The sequence below is a fragment of the Drosophila sechellia genome, chromosome 2R, assembly GCF_004382195.2.
Source record: "Drosophila sechellia strain sech25 chromosome 2R, ASM438219v1, whole genome shotgun sequence".
NCBI lineage: Eukaryota > Metazoa > Arthropoda > Insecta > Diptera > Drosophilidae > Drosophila > Drosophila sechellia.
The window spans coordinates 4,037,129-4,056,095 of NC_045950.1; the positions used below are offsets into that span (position 1 = coordinate 4,037,129).

At 40.9% G+C, this 18,967-nt stretch overlaps 1 protein-coding gene across 1 annotated transcript in view; it reads right to left on the reverse strand.

The window, feature by feature from the left end:
* Window positions 1-18,967, reverse strand: part of LOC6608052 (terminal nucleotidyltransferase 5C) — a 41,708-nt gene that overhangs the window by 20,969 nt on the left and 1,772 nt on the right. The window contains exon 2 of the mRNA XM_032715639.1: window positions 16,594-18,032. Coding sequence (XP_032571530.1) covers window positions 16,594-17,613 — 1,020 coding nt within the window. The 5' untranslated portion in view covers window positions 17,614-18,032. The remainder of the gene's footprint in view (window positions 1-16,593; window positions 18,033-18,967) is intronic.

Consider the following 18,967-nt stretch of genomic DNA (forward strand, 5'->3'; position numbering starts at 1 on the left):
TTCCACCTGCTGCCAACCTGGATTGTTCCCACTTCTGCCAACCAATTCCCGTTGGAAACCCCCATATTACAAACATTTCTGACTTTTGATTGTGATAGCAAAGACATGTTCGACGATTGTCTTTGGTAAGACCGCAGACAATGGGACAATATCAGCAAGAGCAAAGACACATATACATATAATATAAGTAGGAAAAAACCAAAGACGGCCGATAGCCAACAACAAGTTCTGGCTGGAACTTGTTGACGACTTCACTTTTGCTCGGCTGGCCAAAAAGTGTGTTTTGCCTTACTTTTGCGTGTGTGTGTGTGTATCTGTGGGCCAGGTTAATACAGATAGATGTATAAAAGACACCTTTCAAGACTGGTTTAGTTTGCCCAGCTCAGTTCGCTGCTTCTGTTGCACTTATAGTCCAACCGCCCCCCTCCCGCCATTAGCCACACCCCTCCAACTGTAGCGACTCTACTCTAATGCAATAAAATCGGCCTTTGTGTGTGTGTGTGTTAGCCATATTGGGTGTTGGCCAGCAGCTGTTGCTAGTTGTTGCTATTTGCTGTTCGCTGTTTGTTGTTTGTGTTCTTTAGTCGCTTTGGAAAAAAATGTCGTTTGATTATGGCTGGCCGAGAGAATGCAAAGTGAATTGTTGAAATATTGAATTAAGACCAAAGTCTGTGTCGCATAATCGCACGCTCACTGCCAATTTATTTATCTATCCATCAACTCCGTCCGCTTGGTTCACCCACTTTCAGGGCCACTTTTTACCTTATCTGTTGGCCAGCTATTTAGCCAGCATTTCAGTCGCTCATTGCATTCGCTTTTATGCAAGAATTTCAAATTGCAGCCGCAACAGTACGGCCAAACAAAAAGTGAAAGTCACCCAGCCAGCAGTGAGCCACAAAGCTCGAATATTACGTATACGCAGCGTTGATCAGCGTCGAAAGCGCAACAGGCTGCGCGGCAGAAGATTGGCCAGAACGAAGACGCCACCGCATCAAATCGAATTGAAGTGGCATCCTGGATGCGAGGCACGTTCTCGCCGCCGGCGGATTGCAGATTAACGATCTCCTCATCCCAACACACGCCCACGCAGAAACGACATTAATTGTGTCCGTGTCGGAGTTTCTGAAAGTGTGTGCTTGTTTTTTGCGTTTTTCTTTCTTTTTCCGTTTCTTATTGCAGCACGTCAAGAAACGACTCCAAGGGCAGTCGCAGTAATAGCAGCGGCAGCAGCAGCAATGCAACGCATGCACTCCACATAAATTGCATACAGTCAACTCACGTGGGAAGGACCAAGAGAATAAAACAACAAGCTTAGAAGAATCCCAAAGAGAGTCGTTCCAGCTAAATAAATGAATGTTCCTTCCAGTAAAGACTATCATTCTCTATGTTATCCCTGTTGCTGGTTGCTGCGCATAGAGTGCCCACTGTGGCAACGCTCACTTTGCAGACACGGACACATTAGAATGGCCTGAGGCTGGAACTGGTTGCAGCAGCTGTGTCCTAACACTCTTCAGTCGTCGGGTAGCCGAGCTAACGCGTCCCCAAGTCACCAAGTCACCCAGTCGCGGGTAACCAACAACGCCTCCATGGAGGCAACAGCCTCCGCTAACGAGCTCGTGCAGCTCCGCGGCTCTGCGGCTCCGTCTCTGATTTAAACTCCAATCGCAAATGCAACTGCAACTGCAACTGCAACTAGAGGCACAACAACGCACAAGAATTGCCATGAACCAATTTGATAATACAAAGCACCCCCCCACCGCTGCGCTCACTCACACACACGCACAGCAATTATTATTATTCGGTTTGCCATTTTTTTCAGACTTTTTCGTTTGAAAATTGAAAGTTGTCTGGTCGTCGCCGGGAGCGAGTGAAGCGTGAAACGGCGACACATTGCTAGCACCTAAGCCCCAAGGATAATATCCTGTCGCCCGGATGTCGCCGCCGGTGAGCCGAGAACGAGGACACCATAAGGGCAGGATCAACGGCATGGTCAGGGATTGGATGGCTCTCCCGCTTTCGTTGGCTTACTTCCCTCGGAAAATTATAATTGTGTTCCAAAAGTAAAGTACACTCGAAATATTCGCTTGAAATCGAATATGATTGCAAGTAAGCAAATATCCTGCGGCTTTACTAATAGTAATAGACATTCTACCTATGATATTATTTAAACAAAATTGCTTAGTAATGGTGTAACAGAGTGCGTGGAACTATCTTCACAACTGGTTTACTTATATAGTTATCTCAGAAACTCGATTTATACGGACGGACATGCGGACATACGGACAAACGGACACCTTCAAATCGAATAGGCTAGTGTTCCTATAGCTTGTATATATATATAAAGTCCTGTACAACGAATAATATCTTGCGATTCCAATCCTTTCAATATACCTACTCAAAGTTATTTCCCAGTGTTTCCATGTGGGTGTCGAGTGCGAAATACTCGTAAATTGGTGCTAAGCACTTACACGTTTTATCACAACGACCCACACGAACCCACGACAGCAGGCCAAAGGGCTCCGGACCGCAGATTAACCCGTGCTACATCCGATGCTGGATCCGGAGTAGCTACCATCTCACTCTTACACTTCCGCCGTACGCACGATGCTCCGTACGCCGAGCTCCGTGCTCCGTACTCATTTTGTTGATTTCGATTGCGATTTCTGAGTGCGAAGGTATTATTCTCGACTGAGTGAGTTGCCTTATTTGCAATTTAGTTCGCTAAAAATAGAATTCCCATTGAAGCTGGCGTGGGCGGCATATCGAAAAAAAAGCGGCAAACACAAATAAAGAAAATAAAAAAGAGAAAGAAAAGGAAATGGAGGAAATTGTAGGGGAATATTTTTGTGGGGGAAAGTACTGAATATTAAATACTCTCATTAAAGAAAAAAAATATAAAATATATATATATAAATATAGTCATCTTGTTCTAAAAGTAGGGTTTCAATGCAAAAGTCTCAGAATGGAAATTACGTGTATTTTTTTTTTTTTTTAATCAAAAAAGAAACTGAAACTGAAGCTGATTGTAATCCCTTCACAAGTCGAAATTTTCGTGGTAACTACAAAAGATATCATCATCAAAAGGTGTAACTTTCACCTTCGGTTTAATTGTCGGCTTTAGAAAACTTTTCAGCGCATCTAGGGGATAAGCCCTTCTTTTTGAAACGCCAACGCAGCAAGGCAGATGCCAAAGGCAGCGAAGAAAGGCACCCAAGGATGTCGAGCGAGAACAAGGACCGCAAATTCGCACATCCTTGCAGCAACCTGCCACAGATCCCTAAACGACGTCAGCGTTAAATTGAGTAAGTAATGAAAAATCGATAAGCCGCTTCGCAACTGGCTTCCATACGGAGCACTATGGGAATCGGGCGGCTAGGCGGCTGGGGGATTTGGAGGTTGAGTTGACCAGGGACGGAGGCGGAGCAACTCCCCCAGTCAACAGGAGGTTGGCAGCCGACAGGCGCCCGTTGTCCCTTGTGGTTTGTCGGCCACTCAAATAAATATTTGTGTACTTTTTTTTATCTTAATGAAATTTACGACGATACCTATATTATTTCTCAATTCACAGTTACTTCCAACTAATTATTTTGACATTTAAATATTGTGAGAATAATCAACGTTTACAAACTTAACTTCGAAACTGTTTTGGCAGGGAAACAATATACTAGTTCATTCCTTTCCAATAAATAAATAAACATAAAGTATGCAAAGTATCAATTTGTTTTTAAGTTACTAAATTAATCTACTACTTTTGCCACTTATTTTTCCCAGTGTCTTCCAAACGGAGCTCGCATTCAGACGGACTTTGCAAGGCTGCTGGCGCCTGCTCCCAGCATGAAAAAGAGCCAAGAAACGGGGACCGAAGGGAAAAAGGACCTAAGAGAGGGTGGTGAGGGTTGTAGGGCAAAAGACGGGTGGGCGTGGCCTTTTGCCGTACATGGCGCCGGAGTACCGCGATGGGCGTGGGCGTGGGCGTGCGCATGACCAGCAATATAACATTCAATTAAGTGCAATTTAAGCTTAACTAGTGCATTACGTAACTCCTTCAACAGGAACAGGACAGGATTGGCAATGGAATTGGCCGACTGCGCGACACATATAATTATCGTTAAGGCTATTTTTTTCCATTCTTGCCCTAAGGACTGCTGGTGAAATCATAAATGCGCCTGTGTTCCCCTGTGCAGCGATTGTAAATTGAATTTTAGGCATAGCACATAATCCCAGGATTTTACTAACTTATTATAGTTACTAACTATTATATTATAGTAAACGGAGTTTAAAGGTATATCATTCTTTCGCGGAAACTTACATGGACTCACATAGATCAGTGATAAATTTAACTTAAGTTGCTATTGCCAATATCTAACCTAATTGGATATGAATGAGGCGTTATTTCTAAAAGTTCTTAAAAGCAACCTTATCTTTATAGGCCTTATATTTATATAGATTCTTTACAAGGCTATATGGCATTAACTTGCTTTTTACTTTACCCAGGGGAACTACTAAGCAACTGAAGTCTACGATCTTGCCCAAGGGAACCCAGTTATCCGTAATCGATCATGTTAGTGAAAAACTCCGTGCCCTGGAAAATAAACTCCATAAGCTGCTTTATCTTATGCCCACATCCGCTCGGATACCAATCCACCCACTTCACCGTACGACCACCCACTTTTCCTGCGAGGAGTGGGTGGTGAATGTTATCTGATGGTTTCAGTCACCACACAATACTCGTTCGCGAATAATGACAAATCACGCCCGCTTTGCCGCTCTTTTGCGTAAGTTACACGGGCTTGCAGGCCAGGACCATGCCCACACGTTTACGCCCGCCCACGCGTTTGGGAATTACGCATGCTGACGTCACCGTGAATGGCCAAATAGGAGCGGCGAGGGGCGTTGGGGGGTGGTGGGAACGAGACAGTAGAACCTACTAGCAGACGCCAGAAACTGCGTCATTCATTCATGGATACCCACAATCTTTGTCGTAGGTTGAGCACGCCAGAAAGAGACAGCGACGCCGATAGAAAGAGAGAGGAGATAGGGTTGTGTGGGAGGCATAGGTGTACCGGGTTTCGTGCATTTCATTCATAAAATTCCATCGAGCAGGAGCGAAAGAGCAAGTCCTTCGATGACCTTCGTCACTGCGCAGGCCTTGAGCGGAATTCGCAACTTTGAGTGAAAGCTTTGATGCGAACATGTTGGAAAAAAGAACCAAGTGACCTTTCCACACTATATGTACATATAGCCCACTAGAACAACACAACAGAAGAAAAAAAATCAAGCCGGCTTAGCATATGGCCAGAATCGGTATTACATTCGGCCAAACCCTCAAAACATATTGCCATAAACTGACGGATTTATGGCTTAAACCGAGGGGTTTTGGCGGGTGGCGGCTGTGTGCAAATCTCACTCGCGCATTCGATTTGAATTCAAGGTTGATTCAAAATGTCAAAATTGCAGATGCGACGCTTCGAATCAAGTTTGCACTTGGCTGCGAATCGAAACGAGTTATCCAATCCAATCGCAAAGAGCATTGGAGCAAAATAATACTAATGATCGGCATTATGACGACGACGATGATGGCGGGGGGAGCAGGTGGGGCAGTGGGTGGCGAGTGGGCGCTAAGGCAGGCGAAACCTTTTGGATTCCACAGCAAACCCGTATTATAATTTATTGTGTAATGAATGCAGCAAATGCTGGAGCTCGATAAGATGTTCAAGTCGATGGGGGAATACCCAGCAGTGCAGAAGATCAGTTAAGATTCTCCATTCATTAATTATTTTTAATCAAAGAAGCACCAATATTTAATGAGAAATTTAAGAAGAGTTATTTTCTCTATTCTGCCGCCATTTGTCAGACTTTTTTAATGATGTACATTTTTCTAACGGAAACGAATTTTACACACTTTCTATAAATTACTCTTGGAAGAGCGTTTCGTCACGTAATAGATTAGGCTTGCCATATGAAATGACAAATTACAAATCAAAGAACTTCGAATCCTGAAGAGCAGTGCAGAGCCATAGTCGATCGACCCTCTCGCTCGCGTAGGGCAAGAGCAACGGCGAATGAAACGAGACAAGTGAGTGCTAGCGTCTCCCGCCCCCTCTGCACCGCCCCACCCCCCCGCTCTTTAATGCAGTTGGCATGCAAAACAGATAAGCAAATACAATGTACCGTTGCTTTATTGAGCGGCTGCGAATTCAGCAGACAAAATAATTGAAAGGCAAGTTGAAAGCTTTGGGGCGAGGCCCTGTTTTTTTTTTTGGGTTATTGGGACTTCTTTCGATTCGATCCGAAACGATACGATTCGATCGAACGAACGAACGAGAAGCGGTGGAAAACTCCAGTTACTTGCATCTTACTTGATCGCGAGTTGCAAAAATGCAGTTCAACTCAAGAGTTTGGTTTCTGCGTCTTCGGTTTTCGTTTTTCGTTTTTTCGAGTGGTTCTGTACGAAAATTCATATACATGCTTATACATGCTTATAGGCAAAAGTGAATGTCCACCGAAAAGTCCTTGAAACCTGAAACCGATCTTTCCAGTTTGGCGCACAGAGACACAGTGAACTGTTGCTATAGCTGGTGCTTTGTGGCGGTAGCTGCAGGTTGTACACTGGCAGAAAATGCAATGAACTCATTATATATATAAATAGGATGGTATTTAAAATGAAGCGTACTTTGAATTTCTCAATTTGCATGAAATATTACTACGCGCATAGTTTCGCTCAGTGCACAACTAGCTGTATTGCTACTGCCTGCCGTCACGTCAGTTTTTCAGCTTGAAGCTGCAGACAAGCTCCACTTGGCTCAAAAACTTGGACTGGGTGTCGGTTCTGGGTCTTTGGGCTTGGGTTTGGGTTTGGGTTTGGTTAATCCTTCATTCACCTGATCAGATCTGGAGGGTGGGCATTGGACGGCCACGAAGTATTTGGGTTGCCAGTAGGTGTGGTTCTGTTTTGATATAAATCAAAATACAATAACCATTTGATACGTCGAATGCAAACGCTGATATACTATTAAGCGATCAGCGAGTGACAGGCAGTCTAAGCGGATGTACACACTCAGCAACAACGAGTTCTACGGCAAATCAGCGAGTAATAAGGTTTTCGTAGATTTGTAATGTCCTATGTAAGTGTTAGTGAAGAGTCATGACTACAAGAACTGGAATTCGCAGCAGCTAACCCTTTTCCTTCCTCTTTCTCTTGGCCACACAATGAGCCATAATGCGATTACATAACCATTTTGATCCGAGCGAAACAATTAAGCGGACACAGCTCAGCTTCCAGCGATCGAGTTTGTTGAAGATAAATCAAAAGGCCCCAATGCTTCGCTTTTGACCAAAACCAAGAGCTTAAGGCTGAAAATGAAAATGAAGCTGAAGCTGAAACTGAAACTGAACCGAGTTAAGCCAACTGAAGTAAAGTGAACTGAACTCGGCTGAGTCGAATAAAGCTGGGGCGCAGCCGTAGCCACCTGCATTGAATTGACATTGAAGGCAGTTGTTATTGTTGTTAATGTTGTTGTTGTTAACTATAGTGCTATAGGTTGTTTTGCTAACTTGGCGGCAAGAGACCAAGAGACCAGGCCAAACCTACCAACGTTTGTTGCTGTTGCTGTAAATGCGTTCATTCCACGCTGCCTTTCATTTCTTGCAATTGGCGTTTTAATTTGCCTGTTTAACCACATCAGCAGAAAGCAACAACAACAGCAGCAGCAGCCCAATGAATATGCATGCAAACAAAATCAGCTTATACAATGCGATTTATATTCATAAGTATTTATATACATATACATTTAAAAGTGAGTGTGCCAGCAGCAGTCCATAACCGACAGGCCGCAATCAAATTGAACCGATTATAGTTTTGAAATGAGTTTAAGCCCCATAAGTGGTGTGCGATTGATTAGAACTAAAAACGCCCAGTGGAAACCGTTTAATTATTACACTAACTAAGCTCGCAAATGACGTTGCCAACTTGCAGCCTGATTTGTGGGAGTAGTGGGGAAAATATTAGCCATTTGGGTGCCTAGTTTATAATATATTTATTATTTATTCATATTTTTGACAGTCCTGCACTTGGGAATTCAGTACTAATATGGTTGATTAATGTTACTATTTATCATTGAAGCTTAAAGTGTTTAAAGTGTTTCTTAAGTCTAGCGAGTACCATGTAAAGTATATAATTACAAGTGTTAAACAACAAACTTTGCTTATATTTTCACATTTCGTAAATAACAACACTATTGTGAATGAGAAGGAGAGCCTTTAAATTCCAACCTCAAGCCAATTTAAAATATGTAATTAAGTGGAGCATTAATTACTCTAGCTACACTCAAAACAAAGTAATTGCTATAAGGTCTCTTGTCTGCCGATGTTTTCGAGCACATACCGCTCTCGAGTGTTGAAACACTTCAAAATAACTCGACAAAAAAAAAACTCGATACAAAGTGTTTGTGGCTCTTCTTGAATTTTCGTTTTCGTTTTTTTACTATTTTTTTGCGCATTAGCAGCGGCGAAACGGAGTTGGCAAATGGCCGTAAGCCAAAATATGAAAAAAATAAATAACAATAGCTGCGCAAAAATAGATACATACATATTCAACTTTGGACATTCCAGCACCTGTTAACTACGGTTTGCGTGAAGTCGCATTGAAAATTCCAAGAAATCATCTGCCACAAATGCAGAAACGGTTTCTTGCACTAGTCTCAAAATAAATATGTACAAACCCACCACAAGATATGCGATATTAATGAACGACCTTGCCAAAGGCAGTCTTCATCTTCTTCAAGCGGAGTCGAAAGCAAAAAAAGAAAAAGAAAAATGACTCTTCGACTTTGGCAATAAAAGAATTAGCGGCTCTAATGCCCGAGCCGTAACTGAAAAATTGGCAACGAAATGGGTAAAAAACACTGCGTATTTTTGGCCATTTGCCTCCACTGCTTCTTTAATAACAAAAGCGGAACCGTAAACGATTTGGAGCAAAGTGGATTTGGGCGCACAAATAGACTTCTTTGTGAAAGAATAACGTCCGTTTCAATATATCCGCATTCTAAGATACGCTCCACATCGCAAAAACTTCACAATTCGATAATTAAGGTGGGGAGTGGGAAAAACTCAAATGTCCGATTTTGGTAGTTTTCAATGCTAACACTCCACACTCCACACTCCTCCAGTCGGGCAGCACGTGATGTTGACTCACTCGAGATTCGCTGGGAACACACAGTGAGTACACTGAATACACTGAATATTCAATTGTTCACTCACTTCGATTACGATTACGCGCAATTGACAAGTGAGTGTTGGAGCAATTATAAATCAGAATCTGATGTTACATGAATTGCAAATTATTTAACAGCAGATGCCATTACAAATTGGAGTCTGTGGTGATCGATACAAGTGCTTCCTAAAATAGATCCGCCAGTTTTAATAATAACTTCTTAAATAGACATTGCGATATAATTATAAATAGGATTAAACTACGTTCTACAGTTGGCAATTGTATTGTACTGCATTTAATTCAGAATAAAGGCGAACATTAATATGAAAATCTACTTTAATTCCAATAATTGAACACCATTTTATAAGCTTTGTAACAAGTTAGATCTGGCGGATTTATCGATTATCGATAGCCACACCTATCAATTATATTTTCCTTCGTGTTATTAAACTTCTTTAAAGTACCAAATTCATTGAGTTAATAATCGTTCGGATATTACCAATAAATACAGCCTTTGGTTTTAATTGGGACACCTTTAGACCCAAATTCGAAAAATCGTTTCATCATTTCGCAGTACAATTTTGACAAAACAATTTATTTTTGCCTCGTCATAATTGCGGGAAAATTGGTATAAATAATTTTCTACATTTCGGTCGTTTCTACATTTGTTGATTTTTTTGTTTTTTGTTTTTTTTTTGTTTTTTGTTTTGCCTAGTCACAGTGAAGCGTAAACAAAAACATTTTACAAAAATCGCAGCAAATCCGATTCAACCCACTTATTATTGTTTAAAAATTTGATTTAACCTTACCATACATACATGTATATATATAGAGATATATATATGTGTATGTGTGTGTGCGTTCTTTTCATTATTTCGAACAACAAAAGCGAAGACAGCCCAAAAATGTTGATAATTGCCGGAAGTGACTTGTGTCACACACAGAAGACAATAGATAATTTATATTTTTTTTATCAAAAGAGGTAATTTGCAACATTCGAACCTATTTCTAGGCTTTACTTCCAGGAATCGCAATTGCACAACACTTATCAGCCGAAGAAGTACTTCATTGCCTGCTAACCGCCGATCTCAAAACATTCCATGGAAATCGATTCTACTCGGGATTTCAATGGGCCACCGCCGGCCGATTCAACCGCTTAGCAGAAGCCGATTTAAATGTCAGTAAAGCCGCTAGTCAAGCATAAATGTTAAATGTCTTTTAAATACCAAATAGAGGAGGCCGCAAATGAAAACACACATACCAGTGCTAAACAGCAAAGTGGCATCAATAAATTAGCTACCAAATGCTCTGAACCAAAAAATTTGTACTTTGATTTTGCATCCATTACAATTGCAACTGTAAGTTAATTTACAGATTCTTTTGAAGAGCAACACCAATATTTTCAAGTGTACAACTGGTTTAAAATGAAATAGACTGTTATTTGCAAACATATGTGTATATATATTTTTAATAGCTACCCCTAAGAGCCACAACAAATAAGAAAAACAATCATAATTCACAGAAGACAACTGAACAATAAAAACTTATAAACAACGTGCAAATCAAACTAACAAAATAAATTCCAAAAGTTTAAATACGTTTTTAACTAACACTTAACTGCAATCCTTCAAATGGAAGTTTTCGCTTTAAAACACACAATTTTCGTTTGCTGTTTTTAAAATATTCCACTGTTTATTTTGACACGCAAATGACACAAAAACGAAAAGATATAATCGTTTTCAAACCACCCCAACTGATTGATGGGAACGTAAATGCTTTTTTATGAGAACCTAAAGCTTCTGACAATAAATGCATAATACCTTTTGGCAGTGTATCACAATAACAATAACAAGGGAGCTAAACTGCAACAACCACGGCGGCAAAATGCCGATTGCAAGTCAAACTCGGAGATTAGGCGAAGCTGAAAAAAATTTGAAAGGTGCACGCGAATGCATTGCAAGGCATTTTGTTGCATTTGCAACAAAGGAATGCAAGTGGCAGCGACTAACAAGTAATTTACGTACACACTCGCAACAACATGCACGTATGTACGCGTATGTACATATGTATGTACATATACCTGGCGTCTATTTTGTCCACAAAAACCTACAGATGCCTAGGAAACCCTAGCGGGCGGTTTTGTATCTTTGTATCTTTAAGATTGGAAAACATGAAAAGTAAAGCCAAAGCGATGCACCGAACCCACAGATACCCTTTGATCAAATCTAGTAGCCTTTACTTATGCAAGTATGTATCTTTCAGTAGTCTATCAGTAGTAATCTACTTATACAAATATGTATCTACAACTTACAAGCTTACATCCTATGAAAATATAGATATTAGATTAGCAAACTAGCAGTCAAAACAACTATACCCTCGAAATGGAAAGCGATAACTATAGCAACAATAGCTTCTGTTGAGCACAAAGTAAGCAAACAGCAGTTATTGTTTTTCGACACATTGCTCAAATATTTGTATCTATGTGTGTGCATATGTACAAGCAGTTTGTTACGACATCAAATGAGTTTCTAACGAGCGACTGGACGGACATCCCGGCGGGTTCAACCAACTTTCGGTCAAATCAAGTACACTCACTTGTTCCAGAGATTCATTGATGATCGCTGCGCTGACAGGCGATGTCTACTCTTTTGAGCCATGGTTATCAGTTACAACCTCTGGGCCCAAAACATTGTAGTGCGATTTTCGTTTACGCTTCGCTTTTGCTCGAGTGGCATCAGGAATCAATGCAATGCAACGCAATCTCGGATCTGTTGGAGTGCGCCTTAAAAATAAACACAATTCCGTTGAGTGGTGTTGTCGCTGCCTTATCAACATCGATTGAACCTGCATTTTCAGCGTTTCTCCCTCTCTCTCCCTCTTAGCTTTTCTTCTCGCTTTCTTATCGCGACATTCAGCAGGCAACAAAATATAAATACAAATATAGACACATACGTATGGGAATGCATTCGCCACTCGAGTGGCGACCGCAAACATTTCGAGCTCCTCCGCATTTCTACACTTCTTATCGCCGTGCTGACCACTTGGATGGCTTTGTTTTTACTTTTACTCCACAGCCTGTTATTATGCTGCCACACACACACAAACACGCACTGAAACACACCCAAGTTGCCCATAGATATGCTGTGATGTCAGGTTGGGGGGGTCATCGCCATCCCAACAGACTTTGCCTCTGCCGGCGTCGATTGCCGTCGCCTCTGATTTCGCAGGCGCCAGCCATTATTCCCGTGGCATTATCGGGTGTCTCCCTAATTACAGGGTCCATTGTCTTCCCTAATTAGCGACGGGCGGAGTGGGAGGGGAAGTTGCGTCGCCAGCAATGTACGCTTAAGTACTGCCCCGCACAGAATTAAACACAACTTTAGGCGGTATAGTATATATCTATAGGTATATCTCTAAACACAACCGATACTAAGTACTAAAGAAGTACCTGAAACATTCAAAATTGTATTTCATTTTTGTTTAAAAACAAGTTTCCTAAGAGCTCTCTAAATTTCTTTTTAAATTCCAGCTTCAGGTGATATGTATAGTTGGTATATGTATCTCTAACCACATCTTATACATACATGTACTCATAAAGAACTAGATGCCGTTAGAAATTAACATATGATATGAAACATTACAAATTGAATTCCGTGTTTAAAAAATAAATTCCTTAAGGACTAAAAGTCTTTTTAAATTAAAATTAAACCAATTAATTAAAATCAACCAATTACTTTTCAAATAGGTAAGATTAAGTGAACTTCTTGGACAATGCCTTGTATTTTGGATAGTTTCAATACTTTTATATGTTTATTTTATTACAGTAGTTAAAAAACATGAAATACAAGTCTTAAAGAACATGTCTACACGCATTCTACTTTCGTGATGTGAGTATTTCAATCGAAAACGCAGTTTATATTGCCTATTTTCAGGCTGGGCTTAAAATGCGTTTATGCCTCGTACCAATTCAACATCTATCTTCATGGCCAAGATGAAACTGAATGGCAAAGGCTATGGGATGGGTACTTTGGCCCGCGGGTCCGTAGTGATAAATCTCAAAATTTGAATTATCATGAAACTTTCTAGCCACGTTTATGCACCCCTTTCCTTTGCGGCCGTGGCAATTGAATTTATTATATTTTGCACGCTTTCTGGCAGCCACGATAAGCGTGTGGAATTTCAAGCACACGTGATTAGAAGCCCCTGACAATCCGAGCGATTTTATTTTCATTTTTAATTGGTTCTGCCAGTGATTTCCATAATCAAAGGAATCGCGCACACTACTGCAGTTTTTTGTTTAACTTTTGATCGCTAATCGGACGGCTTTTTGCCAACAAAATCATATTTATAAATGATTTTTTACTACGCAGTTGAGTTGGTGGAAGCCAACTGAAGCAAAAGTTGGCCCACACACAGCTGTGGCAATTCGCGAACAACAATATGCAATTTGTAGCGTAATATTTACTGGCTCAAATATTAATAGAAAAGAGTATGATAATTAGGAAAAATATAATAGGCTTTGCACGCCACAGATACTCCGATATATATATACATATATACATATCTGCTGATAAGCACAGAAATATACCTACTTTTTAAATAAATTTACCCAAAGAATCGACTGGAGAAGCTAACTGCTCGAGGTGGAGTTATATCAGTTGCCTCCACGCCAATAGAAAGTTCGTAACTCAGAATGTTCTTTGTAAACACTTCCACCTGTCCATATAGCACACTCGCATTCACAAACAGAATCAAATGAGACTTGACGTAAGCAGAAGAGTTGATATATAGTATTTCAATACGTATGTATATACTCTACTTGTATGTGCAAACCCATATGTGCTTGTACAATCACCCTGCCTGATAAGCTTCAGAATATTTGCAAATCTCTGGCGAGATTCGAATCTGAGTGGAAATCCCCGCGTGATGGGAACTCCAGTCCAGTTCTGCATATGCGTTTCGAAACTGTAAGGCGAACTGCAAATTTGCCTTACAACAAGTTGTAAAGTTAAGTTTCGAGTTAAAATACAGTAAGGGCACATTCACTTCATATTTATAGGTAACCAACGACCAGAACATCATAAATATTTATAGTTCCTAACTAACTGAATAATCTGTCACGATCGTTTAATCGCAACATTTGGTTGCCCACGTCCTGGAATTATTATTTAATATCCACTCTATTATAGAATACAATCAAAACGTCACTGTTTTTGGATCATAAATAAGTAATTTAATTTAAATGTGCTACGAAAATAATCGAAAGCCATAAGAAAATAAGCTGTATTTTACGATTATAACAAAATAACACCTACTAAGCTTAGGAAGTTTGTTTTAATATTTTCTTTTTTATAAAACCTATGTGTTCCTGCCTATAAAGACCGATATCAAATATAAATAACTTCCATGGGCCCATAGTATATGTAAATAAGCATTGTAGAATTTTGTTAGTGGATCCCAATTAGGTATTAATATGTTTATAATGACATATTTCACTTTCTAAAGACGTTCCTCCTGCTTTAATTGCACATATGACAAACGGAGCTTTTTTCTGTATGACAACTTTAGCACTTATCTTATCAACCGGCTCGCTTCCGTTGTCCAAGTGTTGGCCACGTGTGAAGAGATTTGTTTCCAAGCCAAAACAATTTCACCAGTCAGTGGAGCAATTCGGCCCACTGTGCCACAAAAAAATTCACGTGGGGTATATGCAACTCTGCATGTGTGTGTGTGTCTGCGCCCAACGAGTAAACATCAACAGGCGGCGAGAGATCTAATTCTAATGATTCATTAGAAAATTTATGTTCGGATTGTTTTTCTCAAATATTCAATGTTTTCGTCTAGTTTTAGTTACCATTTGAAGGCCAGCAAAGGCAATGCTAAGGCTAAGCAAATTGTTGAATCAGTTGGTAAGGCAACTCGGCCAAAAATGCCGGTAATTGTGGAACTTTATGACTGGTTTAGATCTTTAAAGTCTAGTAAATGAATACCTTTGTCTGCGTCGAGCTTTCTAAATCATCCCATTTCATTGGCAATGCTTGCCAAAGCACAAACAAGTTTCACTTTTCGCATAAGTTTGTCTTTTCTCCTGAGTTTAGGAGGTTCGTTTAGAACTAGTTTTGGTAACTAGCCAAGTGCTAGCGGCACATGCTAATCAAACCACTTTCGGCTGATATTTTTCCACAATAAAATCGAACTTAAAAGTCAGAGACGTCAGCGGGAAATTTGCATAAAATACCTGAGACTCGAGATCGAGATTCGAACTTCTGGCAGCGATTTGGTTACCATATTAAGGGGTATCTTGAGTTGTTGGGCCAGAATATACATATATACATAAGCGGCCAGCGATTAAGAGTGACGCAGATTCAAGGCGAGACATCGTTATTTCCGTATATTAGCATCGCATTCGCCTCTCTCGATTGCACAAAATTGCTGCCGCTGTCGGCCAGGGCGTATACGTAATATTTTGTGCCAAGTGCATAACCGTAAATAGCAAACAAAAAGAATATACTACTCGTACAAAGGGAGGAGATAACAAACTGCAAAACAATTGCAAACTGTAAAAAAAAAGCCCACAAATCAGGGGTCTCAAGTTGTGCAGTATAGTTTGGACTCCATTTCGCAACTCCCGAAATGAAATCAGCTTATCAAAAATATATGGATGACTAAGCACTTGCCTTGCTGCCTCTTTTCCCTTATCAAAGTTCTTGTATGAGTGCCATTAATTATGGCTGCTTCCTTCGGTAGCTGCTGAAGCTGATTAGAGCGCAAACTTCTCGAAAGGTGGCAACAGTTCACGTATGGAAAGTTTCGAAAGTTTGGGGGCCATCAGTAGTTTCTTAGTCTATCTAAGATGTTTAATGTTATTTCTAGCCAAACTATAAATGCAATGCATAACTTCTCGCATTAACTTATCAAAATCATACCAATTGCACTTATAATCACAACTAAGTTCAAAGTTACATGATTTTAGTACATAGTAGTATTAGTATTTAGTATTTTAGTATTTAGTACTCTATGAATAACTACATTTTATCATGTTTAAAACTTCCGTTTTAAGAATATAGTGTATATTACTATATAATCAATAAATTTTCCTAGAAATGCGGTGATTTCCTTCCATGTTTTTCCCCGATTCAAATGTTCTTGCCTTTGTTCCGAACTTAAGCTAATATCTACTATTCAAGTTCACCACCTACCCTGCAGGTTTTCAAACTCTATATTCTAAAGATAGCAGATACAGAGGCGCTAGAGTCAAACTGCCAACTGTGCCAATAAATAAGTTCGTCAACGCAAATAAACAGCGCACACAGCCATCGAATAATAATGAACTTAAACTTACTTCTAGACAAGATCTGTGCTATTATCCGTTCTGGACTCACCTGCATTATGGGATACGCGAGACGTCCTTTGCCGAGCCGCTCTATGATCGTCAGCTTGGTGGTGCTGGCCATGACTCCGGCGATGTTGGAGGAGGACAGGACCGGACGCGGCGGTGGGACGATGGGCACAAAGTCGCGATTCCTTTCGGCGAAGCTGCGATCGAACGAGTTGCGTCGATCGCTGTGGGAACGTCTGTAGGCCACGTGGTTTCCATTACCACCGCCAGCGGTATTGGGCCCCCGACCCGCTTGTTGGCCATTCTGTGAGCTGTTGTACTGGGATACGCCCATGTAGGACTTGGACTTGCGATACTGCTTGGCGGAGTAGACAACCGGCTCCGGGTAATGGAGATCGCTGTGATTGCTGGCGGTCTCCGATCCGGAACTGGTTGACGACGACGAGAAGGAGGAGGCTGAAGCGGAGGAGGTGGATGCGGATGCGGAGGCTGTGGATGCGGTTACGGCGGTGGTCAGGCCGGAGATCATCGATGGCTTGGAGCATTTGGCACAGGGCACGGCCAAGGCGGCTGTCAGCAGTTCAGCGGGATTCATTTTTCCCACACCACTGTCCAATGTTGCCAATGTGTCCGAGATGTTGCTGCTGTTGCTGCTCATGTTGCTGCTGCTCTTGCTGCTCATGTTGCTGTTGCTGCTCATGTTGCTGCTGTTGCTGTTTATGTCGATGCTGTTTCTGAAGCTGTTGCATCTGTAGTTGCTGCTGTCGCGTGGCAGCGACTGCAGGAATATCTGTTGGCGTTGCGGCTTCGCTTTCTTGCCGCTGCGCTGCGACTGCTGCTGATTGCCTTTGCCTGCATTCTTTTTCTTGTTGCCGCTGTTGTTATTGCTGTTGGGCTTTGTGTTTTGGCCCTTGTTTGTTTTGTTGTTGTTGTTGTCTTTGTTGTTATTGTTGTTGTTGCTAAGTTTGTTGCTGTTTTCAATGTTGCTGCTATTCTTGCCCGCCGCCGGCAACATTGCCTCTTGCTGCCTCTCCTTGTCCTTGTCCGCCTTCTTGTTTACCATTTTTGGATTGCCCTGTTAACTGTTATCCGTGCTGCGCTTCTATAGTTCCGTTAGTTCTCTGCGTTCTACGTTCCGTGCGCAATTGGCTTTTGGATCGTGCTTGCGCTTGTGTTTTGTTGTTGTCGCTCTTGTCTCCGCTTATCTGGCTGTCTCACTCGCGCGCGCGCATTCGCTCTCGTTTTCGTTGAGCTTTTTTTGTGTTTTTAGTTGGTGGTGCCACGTTTTGTTGTTGGCGCGCTGCGATATTATATTTTGTATATTTCGCTTGCGTTCTTTTTATTTTTATATTAAATGAGCTTTTGTTGTACACCTTTTGAAATGTTTTTAATCACGAAATTCACGAATGTTGTTTCTCACTTGCTAACTCTTTTTTTAACTGCGTCTTTTCGGCGAAATTGCTGTTCTTCGTTTTGCTACCCCTTTTGGTTTGGATGACATTTACCGCAAGATAAGCAATTGAAAGGGAGAGGGAGAGCGGCGTCGATCACCATGTAAAGAGAGAAAAGAGAGGAAACAAAATTAGATATTGCTTACTTGCTTTCTCGAACAATTGTTTTCGCCATTCTGTTGGGACTTTTTCTTATTTGTACTAAATGCATTTGATTTATTTTTATGAAACCAAAATCACTTATGAAAGCGTATTCCTCACATGTGCCCACCCATCCCCCTTTTCTGTTAGTCTTTATCACACATTTTGTTTTTGATTAACTGCTGTGGGTTCCTAAAGAAGCTAAAAGTATAAAAGTCCCCACAATTTTCAAACGCGCAATTTGTATTACTTATTTCTTGCGTTCATTCGAAAAAGCAAAAACAAAAAGCCGAAAAATAGCGCATAATATATAAAAATATGTACATATGCCTGCTGTGTGCCATGTTTGTTGGTATGTAAATGCTTGCCATTTGGTCCTCCCTCTTTCGATCCCTCCATCTCATTCTATCCCCCAGCCCGATGATGTAAGTTTTCGTATCGGAATTCTTTATTTTATTTTCCCTTGCTCTTCCTTCCGCCACCGAGTCGCCGAATTAAATGTGTGATGATCGGTAAACTGACTATAAGATTAATAACTTTGACTCCCCATAAACTGCTAAGATTGCTCATTAAACTCTTTAAAAGTGCGCGAAGTCTGTCTAAATATTTTATACTCTTTACATCGCCTGAAGTTCAAAATTTGCTTAACAATATTTGTGTATGTACAAAGGTATCCAATCATTAGTGGTAAATAAAATAATTTCATCAGAAAAGTTACGATACCCTCTGGAAGGGTATAGAAAGTAATATGCCCCCTTACGAAATAAAACAGTTCTCGGGCTACTTTTATTGTTATTTACCAGGCTTTATGACTCCATCGCAATG